Source organism: Beta vulgaris, chromosome 2, assembly GCF_026745355.1.
Source record: "Beta vulgaris subsp. vulgaris cultivar EL10 chromosome 2, EL10.2, whole genome shotgun sequence".
NCBI classification, from domain to species: domain Eukaryota; kingdom Viridiplantae; phylum Streptophyta; class Magnoliopsida; order Caryophyllales; family Amaranthaceae; genus Beta; species Beta vulgaris.
In genome coordinates, this window is record NC_079203.1 from 42339856 (window position 1) to 42353864 (window position 14009).

The window sequence follows — 14009 nt, forward strand, 5'->3', positions numbered from 1 at the left end:
ATGATCAACGACCCAAACTCCCCTACTACAATTTCTACTTCTACTAATTCTACTAATAGTGATCAAAGAGGTGCACAATCACAAACACTTGCTTGCGCATCATGCAGGTTCCAAAGGCGTAGATGCGTTCCGGACTGCGCTCTTGCACCTTATTTCCCCGCCCACCAAGCACAACAATTCCTTAACGCGCACAGACTTTTCGGCGTCAACAACATCATCAAAATTTTATCTTCTGTCCCGCCTTACGCTCAAGACGATGCCATGACTTCTCTAATTTACTCTGCTAATGTCCGTGCATATGATCCTGTTGGTGGGTGTACGCATATTGTTAGGTTATTGATGGCGCAGATTGCCTACTACGAGGAACAACTTCAAGGTGTTCTTGCACATATTGTCGCTATTCAAGCTGAAGCCGTCCCAGCGGTAGATTGTCAAGCGGATGAAAAGCCTCATGTTATTGAGCAAGTTCAAACACGAGCGGATGAAAAGCCTCATGTTATTGAGCAAGTTCAAACACGAGAGGACGCGTTACCCTCTTGAACAGGTTTTAGTATTTCTTTTGTTTTTCCCGTGTTTTTGGTGCATTGTTTAGGGTAAATTTGTCACTCTCGTGTTTATTTAAGGAAATATTGTGAACCTTAAAAACACATGTTGGAGACTTGGCGTTGATGGGCCTTAGGGCTGTTGCTTGGACAGTCGTGGAGCTGTTCTTCGGGCTGCTACAAGAAGAGTCAGGACGTGGTGATCCCCTGAAATTGCTGAAGGGAAGACCATGCGATGTGCTTTAAGGTTGGCCAAACTCTATGGTCTTGGAGAACTTTTCTTATTGAGTCTGATCTTCTATTTAATGGAGATGGGAATAGTGTTTCCTATCAAGTCACGAGGCAATTATCACTCGCCCGGCCGGCAATGAGCATTGTTATACTCACTCTGTCCCATAATATAGTTATACTCACTCCGTCCCATAATATAATGTTTGTTTCTTTTTTATACGGTCTCCAAGATGTAACTTTGACTTTAATATCTTCAATTTTATATTAATAAAAAAATATAAAAAGTTGATATTATAAAACTACAGTAGGCATTATATTATTATATTTGTTTAACTGGTTAAGGCATTAATTTGCATTGTTGGCATTTTTTCGAATCCTCTACGGTCCTTTACCACCTTTTATTTTCGCCTATAAACTAGTGGTTAATTACTCCCTCTGTTTCATTTTAATCTACCCACTCACACTCTTCACACGCATGCCATGCCAAAGTACATATTAATAAAATACGGTACATATTAATAAAATACATGTTATGATGAATCTAAATCATAAAAAAGTGAAATTGTGAATAGATGTCTCCGTTGCAAATTACCTACTTAAGGGATTGTCTTCAAAATAATCTACAATTTGCTTTTTATTTATTTTTTAAATTTTGAAGATGAAAATACAAATGGGAGAGGGATGATTCGAACTCGTGATCTGTTTTTGTACACAGGCCTCTGACAATTCTATTCATTTGATATTTTCTTGGTATTTCCTATTGTGATGCCTAATTTTTCTATTTCTTACTATGAAGATGCGTATAGTTAAACGACCTTCCTCTAGGTGCGCACGATACTAAACAATTTTGGGATGAACTCATGAACATTTGTGAGACCCATATCAAATTTTCTTTTCTCAATTTATTTTACCTCAGGTGCGTTGTAAACTAATAAAAATCTAATTTATTCCAATGAACATTGTAGTGTAACGAGCACGAGCTATTGTTGATTAAACATTTGCAATTTCGTAATGAATATTTATGGAAATTTAATGTAATAAAACACATTCTTTCTGTCGAATGAACAATATTGCAATTCTATATTCAACATTTTCGACTTCTTTCAAAATTCATAAAATTTATTATGTTTACGAATTTTAAAACTTCCGCTGGTTTTCAAAATTCAAATTTCAAAATATGTTTCAAATTTATTAGGATTTTTCGCCAAATGCAGCCTTTTCATTTCAAACTCTCCAATTGCAGCCTCATAAATTGAATGTACATTTAAGTTGCAGCCCAATTTGGATTTGGGGCCAAAAGTGATGTCATGGTTAACCATGGTTAACCTCCAACAGGAAATTTTGTCCCAACCTATTGTAAAACCCTTGATTTTTATCTCTCTCTCCTCTGACCTCCAGTTGCTTTTAGTTTATTTCCCTCGTTTTTTCTCTCTGTTTCTTCTCTCAACCATTAACACATTTGAGATTGTTTTTCTTTCTCCTCTCCTTCAATTCAGTGCATTTTCATTTGATTTGGAGTGTTGTGCATCATAAGACAAGGTTAGTACAACTAAATTCCTGATTTTTCCCCAATTTTTTTGGTTCGGGATTTTTAGGAATTTTTATTTCAAAATTTTTGGGTGAAACAATTAGGGTTTGGTGATCTCAAAAATTAGAGCTTTTGATTTCAATACCTAAATAAGTGCAATTGTAATCATGATTTGATACTTATGTGGCAGGAATTATGTTTAAGAAGTGTAGATGTTGGAGTCAAGATGGTAAGAGGTGTAATTGTGGGCTGTACATTTCAAAAACGAGAGCTTGGACTAAGGACATTCCGGTGAGAAGGTTTTATGCATGTCCAAACTTTGATGCTGACACCAACATAAGGGGATGCAAGTACTTTAAGTGGATTGATGAGGAAGACCCAACAGATTGGCAGAGAGATGTAATATTAGGGCTAATGAAAGACAAGAGACAACTAAGCAATGAAGTTGGGGTGCTCAAGAGGAAGCTGATGGAATCAGTTGTACTTGAAACGAAGGATACAGAAAAAATTATGTTGAAGATGAATAGGACAAGGGTTAGTTTAGGACTGAAATGTGAGGTTTGGGTAATATGTGCACTTTATTTTGGCCATATTGTTGTTTTGGTACTTCATCTTAACTTGAGATGTAATGGGGGGGGGATTGTTATGATTTGTTAGAGCTTCCAATGCTCATTATCTAAGTGTATTAGTAATATGTAAGGTTTTATCTAAGGTTGTAGTAAGTGAATTAGTAATGTAATGAATGAAATGGGAATGAAATAACATTTTGTGTTTGTTCAACCAAATTTCACTTGCATTCAAAGTTGTTCCAAACTCCAAAAAAATGATTGTTCTCCAAACTAAGAAAGGCAACATAACATTGTTCTAAATAAACGAGGTTACACAAACTTTGTTCAAAAGCAACATAACAGTGTTTAAGCATTACAAGACTATCTATTATGACATCATGTGACTTGGACTATGTGGTTGCCTAGAAGAACTTGATGTGGTTAGCTGAGAAGCTTGTGAACCCACCATATCCAAGTTTGTTGCATGTGAAGCTTGTGCAGCATCTCTGGCAGCAACTCTAGCAACCTTGTAACAAACAAAATACAAAAATTAACACCCTTCTTAATATTGCACATGACTAGGATGAGAGAAGGTTAGTACCTTGCTTGTTTTGTTCTCTTTTTTCTCTTATGTGCTTACACCAAGGATCAGTGGAGGGGGGCTTCCCTGTATTTGGGGCTTCATCAGCAACAGTGGAAACATATGTTTGGTTGTTGCAGCTTCTTCTGTTGTGACCCATGTGCTTGCAATTGCTGCACATGTTCTTCTTCCCCTTTACTCTACCTGCTTTCTCAACAAGCATATCCTCCTCACAGGAATTTGACCATCCAAATACAATGACTCCCCAACCCAATTAACCATTAAGTTCTTATTCTCAAAATTCTCCCCATACAACAGCCTAATTCTAATTTCAAGAGGGAGGGGTTTAATGCCAAAATCCCTGTTCAATTTCAAATTAAATAAAGTTAAAAATAAAAACTTTGCAACCATAAAATTAATTAACAATGTCTTATGTAATCTTAGGTTAAACACTAAAATATATCTAAGTAATAACAGGAATCAAAGTGAATAAACAACAATTAATTATGCCATTAAAGAATTGCAAATGGAAAAGATAAAGGGTAACTTACTCAGGGCATATCATGGGTCCAGTTTTCGAAGTAGAAGATGCTTGTATGGAGCTTCCCACAAAATTTTCAGTCATTGCCACATATTTTCGAAAATGCCAACACGAACAGGGGAGAGAAGAGAGAGAAAATGGTGGTCCTGGAGAGAGAGGAGAGACAAAATGGAGGTCAGAGGAGAAAGAGGAGAGAGAGCAACTGAAGGTCAGAGGAGAGAGAGAGAAAAATCGAGGGTTTCACAAAAGGTTGGGACAAAATTTCCCGTTGGAGGTTAACCATGGTTAACCATGACGTCACTTTTGGCCCTAAATCCAAATTGGGCTGCAACTTAAATGTACATTCAATTTAAAAGGCTGCAATTGGAGAGATTGAAATGAAAAGGCTACAAATAACAAACTCGCACATATAAAAGGCTGCATTTGGCAAAAAAATCCAATTTATTATTGTTCACTTCTCACTTCATTCGGTATAATGTTGATTCATAAAAATTTATTTTGTCATTATTATTCTTTGTATGTATAAATATGATTATGCAATGAACAACGTACTATATCTTTAATGAATAACCCAACTAAATAGTTATATAATTATAAGAAAAATAAATAATTACAAAAGATGGTTAATTCAAAATGTAGTATCTGCCCAAAGGTAGACATATAACCAAAATAATATAATGTGTCACAATGAACACATGGGTCTTACAAAAGAACATGTATTGTTAACTAAACATTATTGAGTTCACAAAGAAGATATTCTTGCTTTTGAGCTTCCTCCTATTTTTGGTTAATTTGATTTGTGAATTTTCGACACTGTAACGTATCATTACTTGTCTGAACTAGTCCAATTGAATTAATACAAAAGGAAAGAGCACTAGTTAACACAAAATTATTCAAGTTTATAATACAATGAACATAATCTTTCAAACATACAATTAACACATTTTAATAATATAATGAACATGCTCCCAGACACACAATAAATACATGACCAAATATAACAAGCTTATGACTAAAATGGTTATGTTAGTAAAGCAATGAACATCGGCCTAAAAATGTGAACCTCGTACTTGCAAATAGTACAATAAACATCACATTATCATACAAAGAACATTTGAACAAATATCACACATTTATAGACAAATATATGATATTTAATCCATCATTAATTCTAATCATTTCATTGAATATATTACAAACACATAATGAACATACATGTCTGAAATGAAAACAAACATCTGACCAACATATGTTTCAGCGAACATATGCTAATAGGACATTAAACTTATGTGATAATTCATGTTATTAATGCAATTAATATGTGTCAAACACACAATAAACATATGAACAAATATACTTAACATCTGAACAAACACATAATAAATATATGACTAAGTATAATAAACATATGATCAACACGAATTCGATGAACATATTGTAATAATACAACGAACATATATTTACAGTACAATGACCATTACCTAGTTCTTGTTCCTTTTTTTCCTAATGTCGAACTCGTTCATCCCCTTCATTCAATGGGCTCTCTCCTTCGTTTATTGGGACATTAGTTGCAAGGTTATTTCCATTTTTCACAAACCAATATCAAGATCTTCACCATAAAAGAGGGTTAAAAATAAGAAACGTAAGTGCAAAATGTAAAAAAATGTTATATTTTCTTATCAAATGCATAGATCTAATAACTTATGTTGTCGATATCGCTTTGTAACTCGTTGTGTTTATATTCGTTTACGAAAATGTGCAAGAAAATGAATAATTTGAAAAGTTTGATCAACATATGTTCATTTCGTGCGTCGTTGGTTTAATGAATTTACGTTCTATGTTTCGTTGACTTGCGTTTTGACCCATGCATACCTTCCTCTCCATACACCCGTGCGCACTATCGACAGATTGAAAATATTAGAAGTTTCGGTGACCTTGACTCACATAATAAATGAATAAATTAAAGGATTTTTTAACTAGAATAATACAAACTTTTGCCCGTTCTCTCGCAATAAAACAACCTTTGATTATTTTTAAATAATGCAACTTTTGTGCAAAATTCTTCAGTAGGTTAATGTGACCTTCAACCTGTAAAACAAGTAAAAAGAACTTAAAACCGAAAATTTCTTTCTCTCTCCTCCGCTCCTCCTACAAACTGAAACCCCTACCCCTCCCCCACCCTCCCCCCCTCCCCCCACGGACAAAACCACCAGTCCACCCTCACCACTCCCTCCCCCACCACGAAACCACCCTCCCAACCATCGGTAACACCACATCTCCTCTCCTCTACCCCAGTAAACACCACTGCTCCCTTCCCCTACCCCTAAAACACCACGTCTCCCTTCCCTCACCCCTGAAAACCACCCCCATCACTCCTTCACCCCCCCAAAACACCCTCTCCACTCCTTCACCCCCCCCCCCCCAAAACCACCCTTTCCACTCCTTCACCCCAGAAAACCACCAAACTCAATCATCCCCCCCCCCACCCCAAACCACCAATCCCAGCCACCCCAACCTCGACAACCACCACCCTTCACTCCCTCACCCCCGAAATACACCAAACCCAGCCACCGCACCCTCAAAATACACCAAACTCAGTCACCCCACCCCGGGAATACACCAAATCCAGCTACCTCACCCCCCTCGAAAACCACCCCCACCACTCCTTCACCCCTAAAAACCACCAATCGCAACCAAATCAAACCACCATAAAGGCAACTCCTTCATCCTCCACCTCCTCCACTCCATAGCTAATCATATGCTCTTGCATCGCCGCGACAACGCACTTAATCAAATATATCTCAAACAAATCCAAATCTAGAAATCGAATTCCACCGCCGGTGTTGAAACGCGAGTAAAACGAAGAAGTGGATGAAGAGAGAGAGAAGATGAGAGAGAAACTAGGTGTTTCTTGAAATTGAGGAAAGTGAAAGTGTGATCAGTGAAAGAGGAGAGAGAATTTCGGTTGTTTGAAGAAGTGAAGGAGGTGGCGACATGGTTGTTGTGTCTAGCCAGGGGAGAGGTGGGGTGGTGTGGGGGGAGAGAAAAAAGAGTGCAGGGGACCAATAGAAGAAAGAAATAAAAAGGAAAATGTTGGGGTTTTTTTTTTTAAAAAAATTGAAATAAATAATATAAAAACTAAGCAATAAGATAATCACACGTGTCATAGTTACCTGGTACAACAAGTTACAACCGGTATCGTCCTACCAAGGGAATTTTGGGCAAAAGTTTGTATTCTTTAAAAATAATCAAAAGTTTGTATTATTGCGATAGAACATAATAGAGCATAATAGAGAATAAGTTGTTTTGATACTAAGTCTTTGGTTGAAAGTAAGTTAATGTGCGTGTATGATTGCAAAATTTGAAGAAAATTGTGCGGAAAAAAAAGAAAGGCAAAGGAAATGAAAAAAAGAAAGCTTTTATTGATTCGTTTGGATTTCTATTGAAAAGAATAGAAAGAGAGAGCAAATTGATGACAAAAATGAAAAATATGTTCAAGAAGTGAAAATCAATGTTCAAAAAGTGAAAATAAAAGCGAAAATCAAAGTTATGTGTGAGGTTTCGATTTGAGTTGGTGTTAGGACTAGCTTGGGGGAGTTTTTACCCCTAGTTTGTACTCTGCTTTACCCTTTTTGCACCACATTCCTAAATTGTCATCCACACCTTTAACCTACCCAAGTTATACAACCTTAATAAAGTCTCATTTGACTTCTAGATTGGACTTGGTCGATTTAATAGTGGCGGGTGACATTTTGTGCAGGTCATGATGAGGGTCATAGTAGAGGCGAGCATTATGGTTGAGCATCGCTAGGCAGGAGTCAAATTCGGGGACTTGAAAGTGGCGAGGAGTGAGAAATCATACTTAGAAAGCCTATTTTTCAAGGAGACTCGGTTGATCATTGGATTGAATCTCTTGAGTCACTCTTGTGCTTCCTAGTCATAAACCTTTTTGTGTTTGGTTGGTCTCCTAAATATTGTTATGAACTCATTTAGCTTGCATGTCATGTTTGTAGCTTCGCATATAGAGCATTGAGGCTAGTTTGTTGCATGTTATTATTTTTCTTATGTTTCTCCTCTTCTCTTTCTTCTTTCTCATTCTTGATTTAATTGAAACAAGTAAAATGCTAAGCTTGGGGGAGTTCAATAAGTGCGTTTTTAACGCACTTTATGAACTTCTTTTAGCTCATTTTGATCCTCTTTCTCCCCTTTCTTCCCTTTTTCTTCTCCATTCTCCCTAATTTTTCATTCACTTAATCATTCTTGATCATAGTGATATTTTGCTAGATTTTCAGTCATTTTTGACCGGATTTCTAGTACATTTGCTTTCAACCTATTTTACGATATTCTTAATATAGGTGGAACTACCTAAGATGGATATGAGTTGTAGAGTTAGCAAAATGAAGCAATGAAAATAGAGCACACGTTGATAAATAGTGTGCTTGCACCATCCCCCGTGTCTGGTCGTCGCACAAAGGAGCACATAGTGCCATAAAATCTTGTATGGGGAACTTCAAATGGATACAACTTTCAACCCACAAATCGGATGAAGGTATTCTAACTGGAGGTGACAACTCGTTTCGATATCTTTCCAACGACTGGTCATAAGTTTGATTTGGATATAAAACGAAGAAGTAATACTCGTTTTAAGTTGAACTATCCGACCAAATCCGAAGAATGGTGCGCCCACACCTGATTTTCGAGTGCCCGCACCATTTGAATCCGCGAAGAAAAAAATACAAGGCTTGCCTTAAAACATTGGTTTTTTTAAAGTAAAGTTTTATGCTTTATTATATACTTTAGATTGATTATTAGGGTTTACATTAGAGAGAAAAACACCCTAGTTTTGTAAAAGATTTGAGATTCTTGATCATAGTTTGTGATTCCTACACATTGAAGGTACTTTTTCATTCAATTAGTTTCAAAGTTTTTAGTTTTTATTCTCTCTTTTGATTTTTATTCCTTGTTCTTCCATAATATTAGATCTCATTTATTGTAGTTTCTTAATTGCTTATCTTTATTAGAATTATTATTCTTTAATCATGTTTAGTCCTAAATTAGTTAGAGAGTTCATGTTTTTATACTTAGATTCCATGATTAATGAGTAGCCTCCTATCTATGGTTAGGGTGAAAGTATGGATTAGGGTTTATATGTATTGTTAATGTGATTGTGATTATCTAAAGATGATTATGCATTATCTTGGTGTTTTGAGGCCTTAGGATAGATATTGATCACATTTATGCTATGGTATTTTGATTTCAAATGTTCTCAATCGATTTTTAAACTCTTTTATCATCCACATGAATCAACTTAATTTCTAGTCCAAGATATTGGGTAGAAATTAAGGGGGTCCTTTATTAGGGGTTTTCCGTACTTATTGAATCTCTTAATCAATTGACTAAAGATATTGGGGTTTTCCAGTCCAAGATGAGTATGCAGATGATGATAGGGATCAAGTAGATGAGATGATACACGAGGTTGAAGATTAGTCGTGTAAACGACCTCGTATTTTTGAGCATATGTCTAGGGCAGCTGAAAAGTTGTTGTATCCAGGGGGTGCAAGGGTTAGTATCTACCTCTACCAGCCGCTGTCAGCCCCCCAAGCCCTTGCCAACCCTCCCCCAATGATGCCCATCCCTCCCCTCCCCTGCATAGACCCCCAACCCCCTCCACACCCCTCCCTTCCCCTAAATACCACTAAATATATACGCACTTATTAATATTTCACGTTATTCATGTATATATATATGTATATATATATATATATATTACATCTTATAATAATGTATTGATGTAGTGTGATAAAGCATAATAGTGGAGTAGGACTTCGAGTACCAAAAGCTTTTGTTTGGATATCAGTCAAGGTAACATGACTAATTTGCTTGTCCTTATATAGAAACACTTTTCACCACATACTTATACACATCTAACGTGAATGTCATTGAATACACGTTTTGATGAATTTTAGTGTCCGCAACAAGAAAATGGAGTTGCATGTGGCTACTATGTGTTGAGGTACATGTTCGATATCTTCAACCATTGCTCTAACATCGATGATCTTCAAAAGGTATGTAACTTATTAGTATATGTTAGTTTAGATTAGATTAGATCGATGGGTAATACTTAATTGGTTTAGAAACGAAAGCAGCACATATTCGCAAAAAATGATCACATTCTACCCTAAAACATGGTACTTTGATGCATTTCATATAAATATGAGGTAATAACTAGTGTGTGTATTTTTAGGCTTGCGTTTGTTGTTGGTTGAATTTCGGGAACATAAATGTCATTTTAGACCTATTTTCGCCTTTTTGCTTCCAATTTTTAGATTTTGAGTCATTTAACTCCAAATTATTTTTCAACATGATAATATAAGGTATATATAATATAACTAGTGTGAAAATTTAGACTTGCATTTGTTATTGGTTGAATTTCGGAAATGAAAAGGTCATTTTAGGCCTATTTTCGACTTTTCACGTCCAATTATTAGATTTTGAGTCATTTATCTCTAAATTATTTTTTTAATATTACAATACAAGGTATATTATAACTAGTCTGTAGATTTTTAGGCTTGCATTTGTTGTTCGTTGAATTTCGGGAATGAAAAGGTCATTTTAGGCCTATTTTGGCCATTTGGCGTCAAATTTGTACTTCTCGAGTCATTTAACTCCAAATTATTTTTGATTAACATAAGGAATAATATAAATAGTGTGTAGATTTTTAAGCTTGCATTTGATTTTTGTTCAGTTTCAGGAGCAAAAAGGTCATTTTAGGCCTATTTTTGCCATTTCGCATCCAATCTGTACTTCTCGAGTCATTTAACTCCAAATTATTTTTGAACATGATAATATGAGGTATAATATAACAAGTGTGCAGATTTTTAGGCTTGCATTTGTTGTTGGTTGAATTTCGGGAACGTGAAGGTCCATTTAGGCCTATTTTGACCATCTGGCGTCCAATTCTTAGATTTTGAGTCATTTAACTCCAATTTCTTTTTGAACATGATAATATGAAGTATAATATAACTAGTGTTTAGATTTTTAGGCTTGCGTTTGTTTTTGATTGAATTTCGGGAAGGTAGATGTCTTTTAGAACTATTAACTACGATAAATGATTGAATTCTTATATTATGTGTTTTATTCATTGGTTGTTTTGCAAGGTTTATATGGATAACACACCAAGTTTGAAGGCATTTACCATGGAAAAATTACATGAAATTCGGGATAAGTTGGCGACCTACCTTTGTGAAGATTGCCTATGATACATTTTGGGAGGATTTTGCGATATAATTAGCTAGATCTAGTTGGTATTTTTCTTTCTTATATAGTTTTTAGCTAATCTATTGCTATTTTATCAATTTTATATACACTTTCTACATTATTAATATATTTAAAGTTAATTATGTTGAAAAACTTATGATATATTGCAATTCTTTTTTTCTTTTATGGAATGGAGGTGTTGGGCTGGGGGGGTTGCCACGGTGGGGTGTAGGGCTGGGGTGATGGGCTAAGCTAAGGGGGCTGGCAAGGGTGTTGCTGTTAGGGGGTGGCAGTAGGGATGCAGGGCCTAGCAAGGGGTGTTGGGCTGGGATGGGGGTGGTTGGGCTGGATTGGGCTAGGCTGGGGTGGGTGGCAGCTGGGGGACTGACAAGGGGTGCTGGGCTGGGGTGGCAAAGGGGTCGGGGGTGTTGGGCTGGGGTGCTGGGATAGCTAGGCTTGGGTGTTGGATGGGTTGGGGTGCTGCTGGGCTGGCAGAATTTTTTTAAAAAAAGAAATTACGAGCTCAAAGAGATGATGTTTTGGGCCTCAGTCGCGGCTCTTCTATATTGGAAGAGCCGCAATCTAGGTCCAAAACCGCAGCCCTTCGTTGTGAAGGGTTGCGGTCCAAAACTGCAACCTTTCATTTTTGTCGAAGGGTTGCTACGGCAAGGGCTGCTGACCAAAAACACAGTCCTTAGGGTTGTTTTGACCGAAGCGCTTGCGTTTTTTTCACTAGTGTTTATTGTAGGGATGAATGTTGACCATCTCGAGTAGATGTCATCCGTGAGATGGTAACACATGTTATAAGTTATCCCACTATGAGGTCTTTGAAAGTGAAAATCACCAATTCCCTCCCCCCCCCCCTCCTCCCTCGATGCACCCCAAAGGAACCCGCTTGCAAAATGGACCTATTGATTTGCATAAATGGTTGGTTCGGTAAAGTCCTCCTCATTTCTAGAATGTAATTTCAAAAGAACAATGTGTATAATGAAAATCTTTCTAATACACTATGTCATTGCAAATATTTATAGACATGAGATGCATAATTCTGTCATCTTGTGAGATTTTATAAGATGATTTGGAGATCCGACTTTTATTAGTTAGATACAAGTCTTTACACGTTATATGACAACTTGTCCAAAGGCTCATTACCCCCCATCGTTGGAGAGAATTAGAGAATCTCCCCAAACCTAAATGTTGGGTTCCAAAAGACTCGAACATCGAGTCTTGATGTCCTAAGATGATCCAAATTCTCACCAATTAAGCGCCACTAAAGCTTTGTAATTGAATGTATATGTCATTTGCTAATAAAGCAAAAAAATGAAGATTTGATGGACGCTCAAATTCACAAAAAGTAACTCTAACTTCTCTCTCTAGTTCCGAAGTTATTATCCCCCATTACTCTCATAAATTCCGATATAATGACCCTAATCATGTGCATGAAAACTTTTCTCTTACTTTTTTTTTTTTATTTTTCGCCAACATTTCTCTTTTCTTAAATGACCTTTTATCTATAATTTTCCTCTAAAGTTGTAAATTACACATACATCATTTGTTAGAATTAATTATCATGTTAATAATATTATGCAAGACTCTTTTAGTTTATAATTTAAATTATGAATATGTTCTCTTCGACATAAAACCGCTTAACCAAACTAAATTGAACTGAACTGAACTGATTGCAACTGAACTTAATTGAACTGATTGCAAATGAACTGAATTGAACTGAACTGAAAATAAGTTGGGAAAACAGCCCTAAATGAATCCAACTAATCACTAAGGACCTGTTCTTTTTGGCATAAAACAATTGAACTTATTGCAACTGAAATTAACTAAATTGAATTAAATTATAACTAATATTAATGATAATAATTTTAGGAACTGAATTTAAACTGAAATGAACTGATTAGAACTGAATCGAATTGAACAGGTTGAAAATATAATTACTTAAAATCGCCCCCAAATTACTTAAAATCACCCCCAAATTACTTAAAATCACCCCCAAATTACTTAAATTGCCCCAACTCTCCTCTAAAAGTACCATTATACCCTTACTATATTTTTTCTGATTTTTACTCCAACTTAACTCCTCTAATTCATATTCTCTCTCATCTTTGCCATCACCACCTACAATCAACACCGACGAGCACCACCGACAAATACATTATTCCAACCACCACAAAATTCCGACGAGATAAATTTTTTTAATAAATTTCATGGGGAACAACGTCCAGGCCACACGTTGCATCTATGGGGCCAACGTGCAGGCCACGCGTTTTCCCCATGAAATTTGTTAAAAAAAATTACCTTGCCGGAAAATAAATTACGTCGTGGGAAGACATTGTTGTCGTCGATGGTGATCATCAGTTGGTAGAAGTAGCGATTGATGGTTAGTAATTTTAAGTGATGGTGGAGATAGTTGTAAAAACAACCAAAAGTATAATGGTATAATTACATAATAGGTGGGACGATTTTAAATAATTACATGACGATGAATAGAAGGTAAGCAATATAATTTGCTTATAAAAATGATGAAGGCAAGATTTACCTGTCAGGTGGCGGATTGAAGAAGGCAAGAAACAACCGACCAAAGAGAATCCCGTGGTAAATTAGGCTTGAAGAAGATGGTATTAATAATTTTGTCATCAAATCTTTTTGAAGTATCTTTCGGCGGAAAGGAGATCAAAGCCTTAGGAAGAGAAGTATTCCCTAAATTTTGAGTAATCAACAGCCTGACAAAATTCCAACTGCCCAAACTTTAAAAGACACTAAAATTAATATG

The 14009-nt window shown here is 36.1% G+C and overlaps 1 protein-coding gene across 1 annotated transcript; it reads left to right on the forward strand.

The window, feature by feature from the left end:
• Positions 1–1042, forward strand: LOC125495216 (LOB domain-containing protein 22-like). Its single transcript, XM_048639880.2, has one exon. The coding sequence runs from the start codon at positions 1–3 to the stop codon at positions 538–540; it is 540 nt and encodes a 179-aa protein (XP_048495837.1). The 3' UTR covers positions 541–1042.
• Positions 1043–14009: the final 12967 nt, after the last annotated feature.